Raw genomic sequence first — 22,507 nt, 5'->3', positions numbered from 1 at the left:
TTTAAACGCTCCCTCTGCTGGCTATAAGTGTGAATTATTATCTCTTAATTAAAAACAACAGACTGAAATTAGATGGTAATGAAATTCCTAGGTTAACAGTAAGAATTCCCTTTGTTGCTCCACCACACCCTGAATCCCACATCTCAATGGCACTGAGTGTACTGCACCTGTCCTGATACTGGCACAGTGTTTGTGAGAGAGGTAGTTTTCTATAGCACCAATTATTTTTGATGGTTTAGGTCTCTCCATATATTCTCTCCTTTAACAAACTGCCTCTCCTATACCCCTAGAATGTCTTATGATGGGAAGTGCTGTTGTTTGTAGAGATTCTGTTTAAAAAAAAAAAAGAGGTTATAATAAAAATATTTAGCATTCTCTAGATTATATAAAGTCAGAAAAAGTTATTTAAAATAAAATTTCTGTAGAAATCGTTTTAAAGCAGTGATTGCAGGATTTATTGTTTTTTTGTTTTCTTTTGCTTGTGTTTCTCCTGAATAGTTGATAAACACTTTAAAATGCTGTAGAAAATCATTGTGAAAAAATACTAAATTTGCCTTAGGGGTAAATTTAGTCTTATATTAATGATGTGCTGGCAGCTATTTGGACAACATTTATAAAACAAATAAATGCCATTGGATTAGCGCCAGAAAAACTGGAAGTAAGAGCAAGGAGAAAATGTGTGCCTCCCCTGAGGATGAACAAAACAAAACACTGGCCCATCTCCAAAGAGTTTTCTAAGTGTGAGGCAAAGAGCAGTGCCCAGCCAGGTGGGATGCAGGAGAAGGTTGGGATTTCTGGATACAGAGGCACGAGGCCCTGTGGGCTGGAGGGACACCTGGATCAGTCACAGCCTCACCAGGAACCTTCTGCTGCTCCAGGTGAGGGTGGGAGGTGGGAAATAGGGTGCTGCAGTGGGAAAAGGGACATCCAGCTCCAGCACCACCAAGGCACGGGATGCGCTGCACCGCCGCACCCGGCTGTGGGAGGCACTGCCCTGGGCTTGCCAAGCATTGCACAGTCAGATGTTTTATGACATCTAAGAAAACACGACTGGAAAAAAATGTTCTATGAGGCCCTGGCTATTTTTAATGCATTCAATTTAATGCAAGCAGGAGTATGACTCCTGCTGGCTTAAAAAATAGGGTTATAAGTCCTTTGAAGCTTTTTCCCTCCACACCATTTTTTTCAGCAGGTGGAAAGCTTTATATTCTGTGAATGTCACGGGAGCCTGCTCGACAAAATGGCAAACCCCCACATTAGGATATTTCAAAAGCAATGCTCCTGTCATCATCAATAAATGAGAGATCAGGGACAGAAGATGGGTTACAGTTCAGAAAGAAAGAATGTGAAAGGAAGGCAAATAGGAATGAAAAAGGAACCTGGACTTTCACTGGCTAAAACATATGCATAACCTATTCATATAAAAATGAATGGAGAACATGAGCTCTGCTGTTTATCTGGAGAGAGAACAACAGCACTAGAGCAGGTACAATGCACTCTTCAGCACCAGCAGATGTGGTCACTATTAATCATTTGGCAGAAACAAAGAAGGAGGAAGTAACCCTTGCAGCCCACAGATGCACAGGCAAGGCTTCCTGCCTTGAAAACAACCAGAAATCAAAATGGAAGTGTTCAGAAATACAAAATCAGTGGTCCTGTGAAAAAGACATAAATCATAGACATATTTCACTTTATTTATTTGTTCTTCATTTTCATAGCACATCTCAAATCACACTGGTAATTAGATCTTACAAATTTCTCCACTGCTCTGGGAAAAAAAGCAAAAATCAGTCATGCATAAGATATTGAATGCATTCACATCAAGTATGTTGTACTTTGGGGTTTTGAACATCATAAATATGAGAACATTAAACCAGCTGGTTTTTTTTTAACTTCATTGTTACAGATCATAGCAGCTTAAAAGGTTTAACTCAAGTTTATCTAGTTCTAATGTTTTTATTTTATTTTAAAAAGTTTCTAATAAAGTTTGGTAAGAGATTAAAAAAATACAGAGGCCCAAATGCTACAAAACAACATTTTAAAGAAAAAGCATTTCTTTTTATTTGTAGGGCTTAAAACCCACAATGGCCTTTCTGCTTTGGCTGGGGATGCAATTTTAGAATTATTTAGATTAAGGTTAGGAAATTCAACTTATTTGTGATTTTTATGCATTATGAAACATCTTTAAACAGGTCAGAGCTTCCAGAAATGCTGAACACCCATACTTTAAGAGGTCCTAAATTAGGGAGACAAAAACCTCAATTTATGTCTCAAATATTGGCCAAAATACCGGAAACCTACTAATATAGTGCTCAGGTCCATGAAAGCAGGATATGAATGACTACAGGTTGTTATGCAAGTCATCTTTGCTTTTTTTTTCATTATTTTTTTTTAAAGCTTTCTTGCAATAGAGAGATAAAGTCTAATTGTAGGATGGGAAGAAAAGCTGTCTTAAAATGGTAGCTAGCCATACTTATTGATTTAAGGAAAGGATAAGCAGACAAACTTACAGAGTATCTCCTTTTACAAGACTGACTCTACCATGCACAGGTGAAATATTGTTACAAACACCTGGCCTGATCCTACAACGTGCAAAGTGCCCTAAACCGCTTTGTGAAACAACCAAGGGATGAAGGTGCTAATTACGCCTGAGGAAACACTTGGAGAAGGAGGAAAACACATGAACAAATCGAGATGTTGCAACATGGATTAACCTTAATCCCTTGCTTTCGGGCATCAGTTTTCCCTAATCCTGAGTTAGTGCTGTTTCTAGGAGCTTGCAGCAGCACGGCTGGAAACAACCCTAAACTTTCGGTTTCGGGCACGGGGACTGCGTGCAAAGGAGAATGAAGCAAAGGAGGAGGAAAGCTGAGTTTGGACTAACATTTCAAGGTTTACACTGAATGTGATCAAGTGTCTTGTGCAGCTGTATACTAAAGGTCTTTTCAGAGTTGGAACTCAGACCTCTTTTTCTATGTTGAAGGATCCATCACTTATCTTTGCAGCTGTCATGTATTGAACCACATGGCTGCAAGATAAAAGTAGTCAAGATACTTTGACAGAAGTAGTTAATACTGTAACATCCCATCCACGCTGTGCTGCCATCTGGGGTGTCGCACCAGGCTGGTGATGACTTAGTAAACACGTTCACTCCAGTTATAAACTTACTACGATTTCTTGTGCCAGGACTTAATTGTGCTTCAGTGCATGAAGGAAATTTACAACCGACTCCATGAACATATATATTCCAGCTCTCCCTTTCATTTCAGTTTAAAAAACCAGCAGCAATTATATTATAAGTTCATAGCAGATATTCATAACTTAGCTATAAACAAATGCTGAGCTAAAGCTTTGCAGACAGCTCTCAGGAAAACTTAATTATTATAGGATTTATAGGAATATTAACCACTTTTTTTTCGAGTACTACAGTTATACTATCTTTTAATGACAGCAAGTAGATATAAATTACATCTTTTCTGACTTGGTCTGCTCTTCAAGTGGGAAATTCAGGAAGAAGCCTGTTGTCAGTATTTTTTTTTTACTATTTTAGTGATAGTTTAAAGCCAGGCAAATGTAGCTGTCTCCATATAATGGAAAAGGACTCTGGGGCAGATTAGTAATTTGTCTTTTGAATAGACGTAACTTTGGTTGCTGTCTGTTTTAAGCATAAATTCTATCTACTTTAGTTGTGTTTATGGGGAAAAGGAGGAAAGAGGGTTTGAATCCAGATAAAAAGCTTGAATTCTTCTGCAGTGTTAATTGGATATCTTGATCTAAATTTATGCTGATTCAGATTGTCACTTGGCTGCTCTAATTCCACCAAGTCTTTGTAACGAGCTAAATGGGAGAAGAATCTGGGCCACTGTTGAAAAAGCTTTGCCTTGTGATCTCCGTGTGAACCTATGCTGGGAATGAGTTTTGGCCTGCATGACTGAGCTGACATCCAGGCCTTGCCTCCTTAATAGCCTTTCTTAACACATACAACCACTTAATAACCTGATGTTTCTAGGAAGCAGTGATTCAGCAAAGCCATTTTCTTATTTTAAATCCCAGTGAAAATGGTCTGTTCTATATATTTTAAATGTCAGAAGGCAGTTCGATCTACCAGTACCTGGTCTGGATTTTTTAAAAAGAACTTTTCAGAATCCTACCATAAGAAATGCTCTGATGAAATCTGTTATGATCTCCAAGGACCAAGAAGCCTCACCTTGGGGTACTTAGATAGGAGCCAAGACAGGGATGAGCCAACTGCCCAGGAGGACACACAGCCCAGCAGCACTCCAGCTGTGGGACAGGCTGCTCCAAGCCCGATCTTGGAGAAGAATGGAAAGTCAAAAGCTATGGGAGTTGTTGCCTGCCAGTTACATTCACATCCCTGTGCTTCCCACACACCTGTGAATTCAGCTTCACAGCTCCTTTGTGAGGTAGGAAATTACTACTCCCTCCCTTGCAGAAGTGGAGCATAAAGAGATTGCTTTTGTTCTCCTGGGGTCCTACAGGGAGTCTGTGATAAAGCTGAGGATGAATTTAATCTACCCTTCTCTCTTTTTTGCCCAGGAACACTGGGCTTTTGACACAACTATCATTGCTGCTGCACCATGGACAATATATACTGACACAAATGGGCTCTCTCCCCTGTCCTGCCTGTCTGAACTTTACAGATTGGCTCAAACTGTAGAGATTTGCTGCTCAATAGCAAGATCAGCTTACCTAGTGTTTTGGGTCAGTCTACAAGACAGACAAAGCTCAGCTGCAAAGCTCAGGTTTAAATCTTCCCTATATATTGGAGCCCACTTCTATTTGCTTGCTTCCCTCCTTCTGGGAAGCAGGAAATACAATTAAGACTACAAGCACAAAGGAAAAGTTAATGAACAAAAACTTCTACTAATAATTACAAACATTAGTGCAAACCACACAGCAGATTATTTGTAGTAAGCTCAGTATTTTCTGTAAGGAGTCGTACAACTGAGGCTTTAAACACAGATGAAGTCACATTCTTTACCCAAATAAGTAGCAGCTTTGAAGGTCATTCACCTAAGAAATCTGGATTGTGCTGCTACACATTTTATTTTACCCTACATATTTGTGTGTATTCCATCATACTTTTTATTGAAAATATATTTAGTCCTTTTTTAGAATATAAATAACTAAAAGGTAGTAAAGACCAAATTCCAAAGCTGAATTACCTGTTTGGCTAAGGGACTTACCGAGCATCATCTCAACTGCCCACAAGAGCTATTTTTTTTTAATTTAAATGAGCCATTTGTCTATGTGCCTAAAAGCCAACACCTAAATCCATGCTTGTCATTCAAATGCGTGGCTCTGCTGTCAAAGGTGAGTGCTCACATTGTAACATCAGATGCTCAGCACTGCTGCAAACTAGCTCCCATTTTTACATATTGAGATGTAGCTTTATCTCACATCACTTGAAAACCCCAGCCTTTGTGCCTAATTAAAAATCAAAGCTTGAATGTTGCAGCCAGTTAAGAATCCTACAGGAATGCTGATCTCCCTGCTCAAAATTTGTTTATGTTTGGCAATAGTCATCTGAAACAAGGTGGAAAAAAAATTGAAGTTTGAAAAAATATTTCTCAAAACACTTTTCTGGTCAAGGCCAACGGAGCTAATAAACGCTGCAGTTAGTGGTCTGCACCCCCAGCAGCCGCAGCTGAACGATGAAGTCAGAATTTGGAAAAGTGCACTTTTTCACTGTTTGCTCTCCTGCAGGAACTGACACCAGAGCCTCACGCCCCCGTGCCTTCCAGAGGAACCCTCTCTCTTCAGAGGTTTTCATCCAGCCATTTGATGTAGCTGCTCCTGGTCTGGAAGGCCGCAGAGAAGTCAGTGGGCCAGAGGGTGAATATCATGCAGCCGTGGAAGCAGTTGTGGAAGTGGTCGAGCGTGACGTCCACGCCCGCGTTCTCCAGGCGCTTGGCGTACATGGCCCCGTCGTCCCGCAGCACGTCGTTCTCGCACGTCAGCACGTACGTCTTGGGTTGCAGCTGCAGCGTCTCGTTGTCTGCCAGCAGCGGCACTGCCCGCACGTCCAGCAGCGCTGGCATCTTCTGGATGATCTCGGCCGTGCCCGTGGTTTGCACCACCGGCTTGTAGTCCTTTTTGAACGACGGCGGCAGCAGAGACGTCCAGTTCAGGCGTCCCCTGAAGGACAGAGCTTGGCCAACGTCCAGAGCGGTGTGGTTGTTGATCAGCAGGGCGTGAGCCAGGTCGTGGTTACCATTGAAATAATACAGCCAGTAGTTGATCATGACATGGCGAGGAAGAACGGGCATATTCCTGTTCTGCTGGTAAGAGGGTGTATTGAAGTCAAACGCCTGAAGGACTGGATAAATTAAGGCCTGCAGTTTCGGTCTGACGGTCAAATCCTCCTCTTTGCTAAGCTGTGGGGAAAAACAGAGCACAGAATTGCAATTATAAACATATATCAGTGTAGAATTTCATACAAGTGAACGTTCATTTGACAATTTTCAGGCTGAATTCTGCCCTTATACACGTAATGTGGCTCTTTGGTCTGAAGTATCATCAGCCTTAACCTCCTCTCCCCTTGTAACATCAGGCAGACCCAGTATCCTGTTCCTAACAGAAATCAGTGACAGAAGTTTACAGAAGGGTGTAACAAGATTAAAAAAAAAAGGAGTGTAAAGTGGCATTTCTCTAACACAGTGCCCAGTTTAACAAGTGGCAGCTGAAGGATTTCCTGAATTAAAGGAGCTGCTCATGCTCTTAACAGCTTTTCATGGATTTTTCTTCCATGAATTGATCTAACTGTTTTTTTTTTTTCAGCAAAGGCAGATTGTTGGCATCCATGGTTTACTCTAGCAAAGGCTCACCAAGAGCAGAAGTACCTCTTTGTGTCTGAATTGACCCTGCCACTTGCATTTCATTTGAGTCTACCAATTATTCATTTGGTGCCCCCAGTTGTCTTTCTGGAAGAGTCAGCAAACTCTTTGTTTCATCTTCTACACAGGATACTCAATTCTCTATTGTATCTTATCTTGTTTAAAAAGAAGTATGCATCAGAAAATTGAATTAGGAATGCTTTTTCCAAAACATGGTATTATCATGTTTATCAGTCCTCAACAATGAAACTTTTATTGTAATTGCCTCTTATTAATTTTTTCACCCTAATTCAATATTGCAAGGTTGTCATGATAATTAATTGTCTGGACATGGTATCTGGTTTCTTATCACTAAGGGTTATGGCAATAGGAAAGTTAGTAATAATAATATTTCACTCAACCATGAAAAATATTATTACTTGCCCCAGGCTGCCTTTAAACTCTTTACTAGATCAAATTCAGATTTAATTTACATTTAAACTGCAGATATACAAAAAAAAAAATTCCTTAAAATTGCAAAATGCTACAGGAAGAAAATTTAGCAGAAGAATTAAGCATCATTTATTGTACTTTTTTGTTCTTCATTTGTATCTGAAAGAAATAAAAACACATTTTCAGAGACAATTATCTAAAAAATAGGAAGCTATATTGATAAATTATGCCCACTTAGAAAAATAAAGAGTTAACCAGCAAAATGGGTAAAAAAAAAAGTTGTTTAGCTGCTTGCTTTTAAAATCTGGTCCATAACAACTCGTAACTGTAGCAAGACAGAAATTTCTCAGAATACTCTAAGGTGGAAGGGACCCTAAGTGATTCATATTGTGAGCTGCTGGCTTTGTACCATCCTGCTTTTAGGGCTGGCACATCACCTTGTGTTGATGCAACACAAAGAATCCATCAGTCTCTGCATGGCTGACCCGGGCTGTTGTACTGTAACACAGAACAGACACTGGATGTTACCTGCTGGCACACAGCAGCTGCCAAATTTCCTCCTGCACTGTCACCAGAGATTGCAATTCGACTTGGGTCAACTGAATACTCAGCTAAGACATCAGGCTGCAAGAAATGCTTTGTAGCACGAAGAGCGTCGTGGTATTGCTCGGGGAAGCACGCCTTTGGAATCAGCCTGTATCTACAAAACAAAGGGATGAGAGACAATTATTACCATCACTGTACCTCTCCTTCAGGATTAACAGGTGATATCAGGTAATCCTTACTGGAAATGACTATTTCATTAGGATAAATACTACAGGGAAAGTAGGAGGTGTGTAATACTTATGTAAAACCTACTCTTATAATTAATGTTAGAATAATTATAACTATTCAGAAAGATTAAAATGAACCTAGTAGATATAAATAACACCAAGATAGTATAAAACTGTGCAGCACTTTCCTAGGATTTCCCAGTAGAGGATTTCCTCATGCATTATAAAAATTAATACTTAAGACACCCTTGGCAAGGGAGTCATTACACTCAGTCTGGTTTTGATCCAAATTCCCACCTTAATGAGTATGAAGGAGAGTAAATCATATTCACCCAACAGACTCCGCCGAGTCAAACACCCAAGCAGTTCTGTTCCCCAAATTTTTACCCACGCTCAGGAGAAAACAAACCTTGTATGCACCTCTGTGCCATGAAATGAACAAGAGCCAAAAAATTGAGTAATACCAATTTGCTCCAATGCAACAGATCTGATAATTCCTTTCCTTTGTCAAGGAGGGGAGCAGAAATATACCCATTGGGCAGGTGGGTAGACTGAGGTGCAGAGAGAGCAAACAGTCTGCCAGGAGCAGCCAGCAGCTGAATCCCAGACATGAGGTTTTCTCAGCTTCTAAACAACAGTGCAGAAGAAGTCTCTCTGTATTTACTGAATAACTTGAAATCTCAGAGTTGTAACCAGGCCTTATGCTACAAAGCACGTCTTCTGTTTGTAGCTTTTCAAACAACAGCTTTTACACATTCTCAGTAAAGCCGTGCAAACCAAAATTCAGTTTTCTGATTTTAAGCTAATTTTAGACTGTAAGCTCAAAGAAGTTTCATACGCAGAATAAATTTTAAACTTAGATTACAAGTTTCACGCTCCAGTTGTGACCTGCCTTCGGAAAGAAATCTATATCTTGCACATATAGGAATGTGAGAGTGTCCTTTGGGAACTCCTTGCAAAGCTGCGTAACAGACTGTGCTTAGATTGTGAAAGTGAGACGAGCAATTAAACCAATGAGAAATCTAATTAGACTTGACTAATTGAGAACAAACACCTTGACTGAAGGATATAATGGTTAAAGAGAAGAGGTAAATAGTAACTCAGAGCAATAGGCAGAATTATACCAGCACAAATCAGAAAACGAACAATAAGGAACTTTTCAATACTGTGATCGCCGCTCGTCTGGAATAACCAACAACTGATTTTTTTTTAGTTTTCATTATCTCTACTAATAAAAACCGAAGTAGTAAAAAAAAAAAAAAGAAAAGAAAAGGTAACCCTTTAAAGTACACTATAATGAGTATCAAATGAGTAACATCAACTCCATATAATTAAGTCGAAATTAGATCACAAAGCTTGGTATGTAACAAATTGCAGGTGGAAAACTTGAGTAATTATATTAAGTGATTGGGTTTGCAAAAGAAAATATTGAAGGTGACAATAAAGATGGGAACAGTACCAAGCAAGCTGGAGCCATCTAGGTAATGCAGTTAGCTAGTGAGAGGTTTGTTTACCTTGGACTTGTTCAAGATGTTAAAAAAGCAGCCCTGCTTCTCTGTTGTCTGGCAGTTTTCTGATCTTGAGGGAAGCACAAGGCTTAAAAGAGGTGACTGGAACAGTGGGAGATTGAGAAAGCAATAGAAAACTGCCAGACCCCAGAGTGTATTCTGGTTAATGAGCAGGGGTAAAATGATTTGATAATTTTTATGTGGCAGACCCTTCCTCAATATGGCTTAGAAACTGTGGGTTATAGACAGACTTGTGGGGGATTTAATATGGATATATTTAGTATGATACATATATAAACATTAAATATAATATTAATAATATACTTTGCAGCAGTGGGAGTGGCCATTGAGGATGGGAAAAGTCATGGGAAAAGCCTCTTTCTACATGAGGAGGCACAGACATGTGGTTCAGCCCTCTTTCAGGTACAAATCATGTCCAAACGAGTTTGATTTTATTTGTTTGATTGTTTTTAAAGTTCACAAGTATTTACAGAATCATAACTTGGTATTTGAGTGATCTCAGGTTTTAGCTACACTCTTTACATGCAGGTAAAACTGCAAGATGCACTAACATTGCTTTTTAGTATTTGTCCAACTGAATTCAGTGCTACTTTCTTTTCCCACACTTCTGTCTTCTAAAATTACCTCTAAAATAATTAGGAACCCAAATGATTTTTTTATACCATGCCATTTTGTTGCAATTTTAAAAGGATAAGAATATCAGACTGGTATAGAGAATTATTGTCCAAGTTAAAGCCTTATACACAAGCCAGTGACAAGGCAAAAGTTAGAAGAACTATGTTACATATTTCTAATACCTTAAAATTAATTGATTAGCTTTAGATTACTCACTCAATAGAGACAACAACAGCGTTCAGAGAGTCAGCCATGATTCTGCAGAGGTTGATGTAAAGGCTTGTTCCTGGCATGAAAGGACATAGTGTTAGGGACATAAGAGTCAATAGTCACAAAGCTGCACCTGAGCCTTCCCAGAAAATATACAAATATCACGCAAATATAAGCAAAGTAAATGAGATCAGCTTGCAAATGATCAAGTGCCAAATGCACACTGTAGCAGAGGGAACATAATTCATGTCTTCAGAAGCCCTGCAGCCTAATGTTTCCTTCTTCATCTGTTTCTTGGTGACTTGAGGCACGTCATTTCACCCACCTATCACAATTCTCTCAGTTGGGCAAAATTTAAGGTACCCAGTGCTTTGGGGGCATTAGCATCCAGAGACAGTCATCACTGTATGAGTCACTGCTTGTGGTTCATTTTATTATAGCATGCATTGCTTTGACTCAAATGAATCTCCCCATTAATGTCAACTGAGCTACTCATTTAAGGGAGGATTAATCACAGCTATCCTATTTATCAGAGGATTGATTATCTTTAATTTTGTTCCTTTCCAGTTAGTTAATCGTTGGTTCCTGGTACTATAAAATATACTGAGACACTAAATGTTTCCTGAAGTATCTAGACTGAGAATTTAATATTTAGGTGTAGCAATTGTGTCATTAACTTCTGTGCCTTGGACTCAGGATACATCTGACATAGCCAAGTTATAATCACCCAGACAAAGCACTGCAATTTAATATGAACTTTTTGCACAACAAGAGTCATATGCAAACTGTTAAAGAACAAATGAGGCAGGCAGGAGGTTAACAAATAATGCTTAGGCAGGGCTAAGAAAATCCATCTCAAAGCACAATTCCTCTGTAGGAAGAGGAGTAAAATGTTTAACTGCTACAGGACTACAGGACAAAGAGACTGGGATTTCCAAAGGCAGGCAAAGGCCAGATTTTGAAGTTTTTCAGGAACCTAAATTTCACTTAAATCATGGTCTAAACGACTTGTACATGCATAGTTCAAATGGAGTCAATATAGTCTGTGTTTTGGATCATTTCGGAAAACCCCTAAAATATTCTTTTCCTACAGAGGAAGCCACAGAAGGCATCAGGGCTGTATGAAATTCAGGATGTGACAGGAGCAATGGGGAAGGAAAAGGGAGAAGAATCTTATCAGATCTGGATCTCAGAGCAGCCACAGGAACCACATTGCCCGTTCTCCTCCCAAGGCTGTTTTCCTCCAGTAGGATGTGGAAGGGATCAGAGATTACCTTATCCTTGCCTATAGCTGTACCTTACTTTCTCAGATCATATTTGTGGTTCTCAAGTTAATTGCAGTAAACAGCATTTATTTTCAAGGTAATTATCGTGGTGGCTGTGGTTCCCTAGGGCAGGAGGCCAGACCATGGGACAGGAACCAACCTCTACGTGTTTCCCTTGTGCTGCCCATTGTCTGTGCTCAGCAATGTGTATTCCCAGATATGTGTTATTTAACAACCAAACATCATCAAGGCTGTTACATGCAGTGTTGATCAGCTCACTCTTCTGCTAATTATTCTGTGAAAATCGGGCAAACCCCTTACACTGGATAGTCACTGGATCCTGATCACCAAGGATTGACTCATGCACATGACCACAGAAAGTGGGGGACTGGCCCAAGAAACCCATTCAGGCATCTCAGGTATTTAAATAATAAGCTATTTTGTCCTCTCAGGATGTAACAAAATTAACGTTTTCATCCTTTCACAGCTCATTTGCAGATAAGATATTTTACTGTGTGTTCATGATGTTTTTCTCCTTCTCTCCTTAGAACTGATCTACCAGAGTGGAGACAGTTACTACTGAATTCAGGTATTCAGCATACTTGTCATTCCTGGCAGGAAAAAGAGCTTTTGGCTTTTTCTGCTAGGAGAAAAGGAGACCAGAACTCTATTTAATTACTGGCAGACACCTACTTGCACTTGCCAAGGCCCAGCCCCCTCCATGGATGTAAACAACGCCGCGCTTGAGGCTTTCATCTCCCCTGGCAGGAGGTTCAAACACTCTGACTTCCACACCGTCAAAAACAGCATCTGTGACTTTAATGTCTTCAGAGGAGACAGACTCCAGTTGGTACAAATCAAAGGTAGAAATCAAATAATTCAGAACTATCAAGTGATGACTGAATCTCAGATAGTGAATCAGGTGGCCCTAGGGGGGAAAAAGAAGAAGAAAAATTTCTGTTACTTCAGAGCATATCATATGATACCACACTGAGGTTTAATGTAGCTGTCTTCAAAGGGCAGGTCCTACATGAAACTGAATATGGATTCTTAGAATGTTCACTGGAAAATGAATTATTATCAAGGACCTTTAGTGCTTCTAAAGCTTTATTAAAACAAAAAGCTGTCCATACAAGATTTTCTGTTGTCAGAAAAAATCAAGCCATGAGCACTTCGTGGACCACAACTGTGAAGGAGCACTCAGGCCCTCTGAAAGACACCTTGGAAGGGGACAAACCTCACCAGCATGTTCTGCTGTAGGACCTGTGAAGCTCCACAGACTGGTGCCAGCAGAGGGCAATACCACACAGGCAGTGTTTTTTGGTGGAAAGGTATCCCCAAAGCATAAGTCTTTCTGCTTCCAAATCAAGAAAGTTCCCAAAGACTGCAAAGAAATTTGAAAACAGGAATGGTCTTAAAGGAATATAAGGATGTTTATTGTCTTGTCCTGTGTTTTCCTGCTGAATTGGGAAGGATCTGAAACACTATCCAAGAACAACAGTAGGTTAATGCTACTTTTTTCCAACCCCAGAGACTCAAGTGTGTTACTTTTCTGTGGGGGTAAAACACCACAAAAATGAAGAATGATCTGATCTTTCTTTCCCCTTACAGTAGGAGGAGACAGATTTTATCCCCTTTGGCTACTCAGTACTTTTATTTTCATGTTTATTTTTAAAATCTTGCCCTGAACAGATTAGAAACCTGTTTCTCTCAGTGAACCATTCAAGGCATCCTCCAGCTGAAATGGTCGCAACCTGCTCCCTACATATGACCTGCACAGTATTTGTGGTGCACACTTGTTCCCATTCCCTGGATGGTGCAGAAGGGGTGGCAAAAGGTGAGCCAAAGGACTGCAGGGACTATGATGTCCAGGCAGGCCATTAAAAAGAAAAAGTAGTGGGGGGTTTTTCCCCTTTTGAAAAGTTAATCTCTGTCCTAGTGATGAAGCTCAGAAACTGTATAATCAGCTAAGCCTTTTGTGCAACTTTCTCAGTCAAGGCAATGGAGCTGGGAGTTAAAAGTAATATATATACCCAATGGACACCTGTAGGAACACTACCATGAGGAAAACTGCCAGCTGGGACCTTTTATTTTATGAACAGATGCCAAATACTTGGAACAAGAGGTGTGCTGTTATATAGAGCCTTCCTACACACAACCACTTTGCTGTTTTCATTCTGCTAGTCCCACTACTGCAGTGCAACTGCTCCAATGAATTAAAGATGCTGACACCTGAGCGATGGGGTCACCCAGGTACCGGTCTAACCACATTCACAAGGTGAAGAACAGATAGTTGCCATAGTTTAACACGCACAAAAACTGCGCACACCCCCCCCACCTCCAGAGGAAAAGCAAGTTTTGAAGCACTCATCAGCATCCCTGCCAAAGCAGATCTGTCTCCTACAGCCACAACCTCTTACATGTAATTTTTTTCTCTGTCCTAATTAGTTTGAATGTAAAAAAATTGAAATATTTGCGTTCAGAAAAGGCCCTGCACAGCCCCATTTCCACTTTCTACATTGCTGTAGAAAAAAGACAAGCTTTGATATTTATTTTTTTTTAAAACTATGCCAAATACAATAGGCTGTTATGTGAGCTGGGAGAGGAATCCACTCCCAAAATTTGCAAAAACTACTTTATTTTCTTGCTTTGACTTGTGGTAATGTCACCCTGCTGAGATGGTTTGGTGGGAATCCAAATTTTAAAATGTTTGCTGCTTTTTAGATGGAATATCATTTCTTCATACTGTAAGGCTTTCCTCTGGGAGAAGAAACACAAAGTATCCACCTGGCAGGAAGAAATCCTGAATTCACAAGGCTGTTTGTATCTCATAAGTTTCAGCCCGTGCTTTTCTCCCACCATTGCTTAAAATTCCCACAGGAAAACCCAGTTCCAGTTTGAAATCTGAAGAGCAATACATCTATTAATAATTTGGCACACCATTTGTTGGGCTGCCACCGATGTAACCAGATAAAGGTCTGATCCTCCCTGTGCCCTATGGAGGTTCCCAGGGAAGGTAAACACTGGGAAGCAGTTTTAGAAATACTGCCAGGGAAAACAATGTTTTAGTACATTTTTTTTTTTTAGGCTGACTGTGCTGCAGTAGATGTCTCATTTTTGCTTTCTCCCACTTTAGTTCACACTCTTTGTAGACAAGATTACCACATGTTCCCCGGAATCAGGAATGTTTTGTTTTCAAGGCTATTTAGTGGTGTTTACCGGGAAGTGTTTTGCCCTGCTCTTCAAACCTCAGAGCACCCCGGCCATCTGCAGGTTACCACACTCTTTTATGTCTATTTTTCCTGAAATAGACCACTCTTTCCAAGAATCCATAAACCTGGAAGAGATGCTTTCTACATCAGGGCAACAGTCCTAATTATTTGTCAGGCATAGGCAGTTTTTTTGCCAAGCACTTATTACACAGATTATTTGTAAGTAGATCCATCTAATCAGCCTACTGGCTTGTTATTTATAAAGGCACCAGGATTGCACTTTTTGCTGGCAAACAGCTAGTGTTGCCCAAAGCTCTTAAAAATAAAATTCTTTTTTTCTCTAGAAATATTTTAAAAATATATAAAATATCTTAGCACTCTGTAATATAGATATACCCTTGCAGAAGATGCACCCATCCCAATGGCTGTGCTTCCCTGGCACCTTTCTTGTGGTGGCACTAATAAACAGAAGCCTCAGAGCATGACCTCGCTGCACCAGCTCAATCTGAACCCAGCAAAACCAGAGGAAAAACTAAACTTCAACCATGTCACCATCTTACTGATACCCAAGGCAGGGAAGAGGGAGCAGGGCAAAGGATGGGACCAGCCCTTTTGGCAGCAGTCCATAGCTGGATTGCCTTAAATCCAGTATAAAACTGGAATCTTCATCTCATGTGAGCAATTACAGGTTTGATCTTTGCTGGTATTTGTGATTTTTACCACCTTTCCTGTTACAACCTGCAGGGCTGTTGCAGGTTATCAAATATAGCACTTAAATATATGTGGGAATTATGTGTGTGGATAGGGAAGGTTCGGGAAGGGAAGGTTCGGGAAGGGAAGGTTCGGGAAGGTTCGGGAAGGTTCGGGAATGGAAGGGAAGGGAAGGGAAGGGAAAAATGGTGATGTTCTCTGGTGAAAAGGGAGAGAAGACAATGCTGTCGTACCAAAAGCTAGAGAAAAGGAAGAGAAATCAAAAGGACAAGGGGGAAATTAAGAAACTACAGAAAAAAGAGGAGGTAGTATAAAGATGAAAGGCCTGTGGGCAACTAGCCCAGAACTGCTCTGCCAGCTACAGGCACAGCACATCACTCTCTCTGGGTCACAGCTGCAAGTTTTCCCATGTAATGACTGATTTTATGCATTTGTCTGAAAAAAATACTTTTGTTTTCTGAACAGATAGTTCTGGGGAAACTTAACCGGTGAACTTCACATTATGGGCTGGACTGAGCAATGGGGTGACACACACCAAGAGAGCTCAGGTGCCGGGAAGCAAGGCAGAGCTGGATGAGCAGCAGGACTCTGGGAGACAGGGCTGGACAGGCAGCAGGGCAAACATGAGTATTTTGCAGGCATTTGAGCCAATTTGGCAAAAAACCTCTATCAACATATTACAGTAGCCCTAGTGACTGACTACTGCTCATTTCTGATTGCAGGTTTTCATTTTTGTGCTGTTGGCTCCCTGTGATCCATGTCTGCCTTGACAGCTGTGTGATTTACACTCACACTGTAGAGCTCCCCATCTCTCCACCAAGTCAGGCAAAGCAACTACTACAGCCCAAACTCCTTCTCTTTCACCAGGACATTCCCATAACTGGGGTTTTAAGGTAAGGACAGCTCAGAGACTCACTAGAGACCGAACTGTTCAAGACTGCCACATTCCTTCTGGTAAATTCTTTGATGAGGGGTACCAGATACTGAAAGATTTAGTTGGTGTAGGAGAATTTTTTCAAAAATGAAGAAAGGAGTCAGGGCTGTGATGAAAAGCAGGCAGAATGAACAAAGTACTGCTCTAGAGAGGCACCATTACTTCACCTTTAACCACCAATATCTGTCTCTGAACTGGATTTTTCTATTGGCTCCTCAGCTGGTAATTTCATGAAGAATTCCAAATGCTCCCTGCTATTACATTTACGTCCCTCAAGGACTAGTACTCTATTTCCATCATTTGCAAAAAAGTAAACCAAAAGTTTTTGTTGCTAATGTCTAGCAACCTCTAACACTACTCAGCACACTGGGATTCTCTCTGTCCTCATATGACTTCCATATGTAACACTGCCTCTGACCTTTACCCATGGAATTATTGCGACATGTCGTGTTCAGAATGCACAAAAGCCTCTAAAACTGAGCCCAACACATCAGCTGTTTCCTCCACTGCCCTCGCAGCTGGTCAGGCCCAAGGTCCTGCACTGACCTCAGGAGGATCAGGAATTAGGCAAACAGCTAAGGCTCTTTTACATATAGCACTACTCGTGATTGAGCCAAATCTCCCTCATGACTCAACTGAGTAATGATGCTGGAACTGGGAGGTTGAACTATGTAAGTCTAAACTTCCTACCTTAAAAGATACAGACACTATTGTCAGTTCTGGCATGACTTGCAAAACACATTTCTATCAACATTAAAGGCTAAAATGCCAACTACAATATCTGTAGTCAATAACAGAGATTAGTGAAAAACAAACAGGATCATTTCCCCATTTAGCAATGTGCAGAACATATTGTTTTATGTGCATTTCAGGCAGTTCACCCTGTTTAAGGGTGATTTTACAAAATGATTTCTCAATTCAAGCACATTGTTGCCCAGTATATAACATGTATTTTTAAATACTGTTAGATAAAGACAGTCCTCAAAGAGAAGCGCTCTTAGTTGTATAAATTTCCTTTAGAACTGAAAAAAAACCAGCAAGACTGTTTTTCAGTTAATTAATTAGAAGCAAAATCTAGATTACCTTTTAATGTGAGGTTTTGTGCATATACTTATTCACCTACAAGGATCTGCTCTTACACCAGATAGCAAAAAAAGTTATCCGTTACTGCATACCAGACTTCCAGTGTGGCTCAGTTTCTGCTCAGGTGCCAGTGTTGTGAGACACAGTTGCTTGTCACAGCTAACAACCTGGTTTCCAGTAAACCAATTGCAAAACTGTTCTTGCATCCAGAAACATCAGCAACTTACTTGGCTGTCTATAGCTATTATTTACATCTGTCCAGAAGTCACACACACTGAAATACATGGGCAGAAAAATATTAAAATGTTAGAAAGAACTGTTTTCTTTACTCCTGAACGTTGATGTTCCATGATTGATTTTATTCCAAGAATGAGTGAGTGGCAGAGGAGCATGAAGGAAACACTTGGCTGTTGAGGAGTTTTTTGCCCTGCACAGCTGCCTACCTTCTTCCATATATGTCTATCTATGGCCTCTATGCCAATCCATTTATCCTTCTGAACCTTTGCAAACAGCTGCCCCAATTCCAAAAAAAAAACCCAACAACTTTCTTCCTTGCCATGCACCAGAATAGCAAGTATCTTGACAGTGGTATTCAGAAATAACTTACTTCAAAGGGCTAATAACATATGCTGCTCTCTTTACTCCTATAAGGGAGAGTAATTAGGGGAAGAAGTGAAAAATGCCTGTATCAATACTGCTGTTACAGCAGAATTATGAGATGTTGCTTTAGACACTTCTTAACCATAGCTAAATCTACGACTCAATGCCGCAATTAATTTTATGTGGGTTTCCAAATTTCAGTGAAGCCAAGTTCTGATATACCTGTATGCCTATGTATGTACATATTTTTTAATTTCTGAGGTCAAACTGTGTTATACTACAGGTTTCTGTAAAAATGTTACCACGTCCTATTTTGAGACAGGTGAGGGGCAAATTACTCTCATTCTTTGTTTAGCACTTTAACATCAATTCATTAACATTACTAAAGCTTCAGTTCCTCTGTTTTTATTCTGGGACAGCACAGGGTATTAAAGAGGGCAAAGGAGCAGGGCTCTGAAAATCCAGATCAGTATCCTTCACTGGAACTTTTATGACCTCAGATAAGGCTCTCTTCCTATCTCTGCTCCCCCCAATTTAAGACTAGTATCAGTTCCCTTCTGTAGTAAGTTTTGAAACCTATTTAGAGAAACTGCCCTATAAGCATTATGCACTCTTTTAACCATGTGATTATACTTGAACCTTTGTCGAAGTCTCATGCTGAGCCAGGACACTGACTCAGTCCCAAGCTTGTAAAAAAATTTGTAGCTGATTGAGACAAAACTCCGCATGCACAAGTGAAAACCTTACCATTAATATGCTGAAAGCCAGGGACAGCCCTATTGTCTTTTATTCACAGTGATTAATAATGCACGGAGCAAACACATTATCCCTAACAAGAAACGATCACAGTTAATCATCAGAATCTTCACGAATCTATTTCAAAATAACCAAATGACAATTAACTGTATTTGAACCAAGTGGAAGTTTGTGGGGAAAAAAAAAAGGACAACACTACATTTCAGAGATTTTCAAGTTAGAAAGGTATTTCTGTCTGCTATCAAACCTACAAAGCAAAGTAATAAACAGCATGCTGGAAATACATTCAGAAGTGGGTGAAAGTTCAAGTCACATCGAGAGAAATGTTAAACCATTTGACCTTGCAATAGCTGTTAGAGAAAGAGGAAGCTGAGCTCTGTGAAAGGACATACACTTTATTTTATAGACACACACAGACAAAAGCTGTCTAAGTAAACACCCAAGCTTAACTTTTATAATCCTACCTCCGGTTCACGCAGTTCCTTCTTAATGACGGCCACTTATTCCCAACTGTGCTATCTCAGTTGTCAGAAAGACTTCTGAACACTTGGAAAGCTCCTTCTCTATAACCAGAAATGAATGCCCCATGGCTCACCTGATATGTGATTCAGGCACCTCTAACAACTCACTTCCTTTATGCTTCTGTGTAAAACTCACTTGTCCCTTTGATGTGTAAGCAATGTTACAGGAACTGTTACTTGTTTAGTAATTTTTTTTCTCACTACAGAAGTTTTTATTTCTAAGGATAGAGACTTAAACAAATAAGAAATTACCACTTTCCCCTAACAAAGACTTCCTCGCCCCAGAGAGCGGGACAAATGTGGGCACCTCAGCCCTGCCAGCCAGCTTGCTCCAGCTGCCACCCACCAGGCTTTGTCCTGCCAGCTCCTCTTGGAATTATGACCTCTACAATACCCCAAAAGAGATACCCTTCAGCTCCCAAGCTAGAGGCACCAGAATGCATCTATGCCCAATGTTTACACTTAAACAAACTGAATGTGTACCTGAGGCAGCAGCAATATAGGTATGTATAGTCACAGTCATATGATTTTCTAAAGATAGGTCTCCTTCAGCCAGAGGTTCTGGCCTTGATTCTTGTTACTGAACAAACTGTGACACTGTGTTTTGCAGGCAGAATGCTGGGCAGGCACCATGGCCCTTCTATCTGTACTTATCAATGAACTGGGCAAGCTGAGTGCTTGCAATTCAGCCACTTGAGTTAAAAACATGGAGCAGGTGAATGTCAAGCCATAGATTTTACTGAAGAATTAAGCTATTGTAGGCCATGTCTGCATAATTTTCCTATCAGACATAGGTGAGGGTATACAAGTGCACAGGTTTTATCCTGTACAGCAAATAGGTTTTATCCTTTCATCCTAGAGATAAACTTTGATTCAGAAATACAACTGGACCAGGAGAAGATGTCCCAGTGGACCAGATGAGAGTTCTATTTAGTCCCAGACCGTCTCCAACAGTGGCACCCAGAGAAGCTGTTCAGGCAGAATATACAAGTTTGGACACTGCATAGTCCACTCTCCCCGTGCTTCCTACCATCCACAGTTATTGTATTACGAACGTAGCAGGTACATTCTCACCTAGTCCATTTATGAGTCCTCTGTCTATTAACTCATTTAATCCCTTTCTGAAGGGGATCATCATCTGCTTGAAATACAAGCTTTTGCACATTTCAGAACCAATTTAGTAAACTGAGATACTGCTAGGGAATTAAAAACAAAACAACTTTCAGCTTTCACATAAGCAGTGCCTTACATCAGTCCTGACCATGACTGATGAGTCCGTGTAAAAGATCAGATCACGCTAGAAAAAAGCAAAGTTCACAGCTAAAGCCATTATCAGAAATTTTGTCATCTCTGAGATATTTCATGTCAGCATAAAAACCCTGGCAGAAAATAAGGAAGAAATCGTGAAGTGACAACTGCCTTGTGACAAAGAAAAAAAAAATAAAAAATCAAGCATTCCGAGAGTTTGTTTAGTAACAAGACACCAAATCAAGGCAGATTAATATTTGAAAGAGCTTTATATGTGATCTTTCCCTAAGGCACGCATAATGCATCAGATTAAACCCCACCAATTCTTTTTTTTTCTGACCAAGAGCCGGCAAGTTGTGCACCAGACCGAGCCCTGGCGAGCCCTGGGGCAGCGATGGCACCGTCAGTGCTCGGACCGACCGGGACGACACCCGCGGCTGATCAGCCCGGTCTCGCCGCGGCAGCCAGGGCGGCACAGCGGGACCCGACCCCGCTTCTCCTTCTGGATGCGGCACCGCCCGGTGCAGCGGGACCGGCCCCAGCGATGTCAGCGATGCCGGGGACCCGGCTCCAGCCACACAGGGCACGGCCGGGAGGGCTGTGCGGGTGCGGGGCCGCTCCCGCTGCGCGGATGCCCCGGGCGGGCACCGCCACCGCGGCCGCGCTTCCCCCCGTGGTGGGGGTGTCCGCCCGCCCCTCCAGAGCCGCGGGTGCCGGGGCCGCCTTACCATCTGCTGCGCCGCCCGGAAGGTGGCATCCAGCAGCATCAGCTTCCAGGGGTCGGACACGGCGCCGGGCAGCGGCAGGTACACGTAGTAGGCGGAGAGCGCGGCCAGCGCCGGCAGCAGCACCCAGGCGGCCCGCATCGCCCCCGCCGCGCCGTGTGCGGCCGCCTCGCCGCGGCTCCCGCGGGGCGCGCACCGCCCCCGGCCCGGCCTCCCCCGGAGGAAGTGCTGGCGCTTCCTCCCGGCCCGCGGGCCGAGTGCCCGGCCCGGGCCGAGCCCCGCCGCCCGACCAGCGCCGCCCCGCCCGGGCCCGCCCGCGCCGCCGAGCCACCGCCCCGCAGGGTCCCCTGCGCTGCCCGGGGCGGCCCCGCTGCGGGCGAGGATCCCCGAGGCGTGGGCTCCTGGAGCTACTCCATCGCACGCACGGACAGCAAAGGCATCCCCATCTGCAGTGCTGCCTCCTGACATCACGCACCCGCTCCTGACACCTCGTACACGCTTCCAGTGCCTCGATATCCTTCCTGAATTGAGCAGCCCTGAACTGGACACAGCGCCTCGAGTACTGTGTCCAGTTCTGGGCCCCTATTTTCAGGAAGGATATTGAGGTGCTGGAGCATGTCCAAAGAAGGGCAACGAGGCTGGTGGAGGGACTAGAGCACAAGTCCTATGAGGAGAGGCCGAGGGAGCTCGGGTTGTTCAGCCTGGAGAAGAGGAGGCCCAGGGAAGACCTCATCGCTCTCTACAACTCCCTGACAGGAGGTTGAAGCCAGGTGGGGGTTGGTCTCTTCCAGGCAACCAGGGCACGGTCTTAAGCTGTGCCAGGGGAGGTTTAGGTTAGACATTAGGACGAAGTTCTTTACAGAGAGAGTGATCAGACATTGGAATGGGCTGCTCAGGAGGTGGTGGATTCACTGTCTCCCAGGAGGTATTTAAGAGGAGACTGGATGTGGCACTTAGTGCCATGGTCTAGAAGACAAGGTCGTGTTAGGTCAAAAGTTGGACTTGATGATCTCAGAGGTCTTTTCCAACCCAGCTG

The 22,507-nt window shown here is 42.0% G+C and overlaps 1 protein-coding gene across 1 annotated transcript; it reads right to left on the bottom strand.

Annotated features, from left to right (window-relative positions):
• Positions 1 to 1,673: 1,673 nt before the first annotated feature.
• On the bottom strand, positions 1,674 to 21,712 carry NCEH1 (neutral cholesterol ester hydrolase 1). Its single transcript, XM_027724619.2, has 5 exons — positions 21,475 to 21,712; positions 12,375 to 12,609; positions 10,423 to 10,492; positions 7,818 to 7,989; positions 1,674 to 6,398 (listed from the first exon to the last, which is right to left on the bottom strand). Exons 1-5 carry the CDS (start codon positions 21,610 to 21,612, stop codon positions 5,781 to 5,783), a joined length of 1,233 nt encoding a protein of 410 aa, XP_027580420.1. The 5' UTR covers positions 21,613 to 21,712; the 3' UTR covers positions 1,674 to 5,780.
• Between the last annotated feature and the right edge of the window lie 795 nt (positions 21,713 to 22,507).

This window comes from Pipra filicauda, unplaced genomic scaffold (genome assembly GCF_003945595.2).
Source record: "Pipra filicauda isolate LSUMZ 115617 unplaced genomic scaffold, ASM394559v2 scaffold9_size5747161_pilon, whole genome shotgun sequence".
NCBI classification, from domain to species: domain Eukaryota; kingdom Metazoa; phylum Chordata; class Aves; order Passeriformes; family Pipridae; genus Pipra; species Pipra filicauda.
This window is presented reverse-complemented; position numbering and strand designations above follow the sequence as displayed.

Excerpts from the sequence above, each read along its gene's own strand:
- NCEH1 (XM_027724619.2), bottom strand. The coding sequence starts at position 21,612 with ATGCGGGCCGCCTGGGTGCTGCTGCCGGCGCTGGCCGCGCTCTCCGCC. Across the intron at positions 12,610-21,474 it reads TCCGGGCGGCGCAGCAGATG|GGCCACCTGATTCACTATCT; the intron begins GTAAGGCGGCCC and ends TTTCCCCCCTAG. Across the intron at positions 6,399-7,817 it reads CAGCTGCTGTGTGCCAGCAG|CTTAGCAAAGAGGAGGATTT; the intron begins GTAACATCCAGT and ends TTTTCCCCACAG.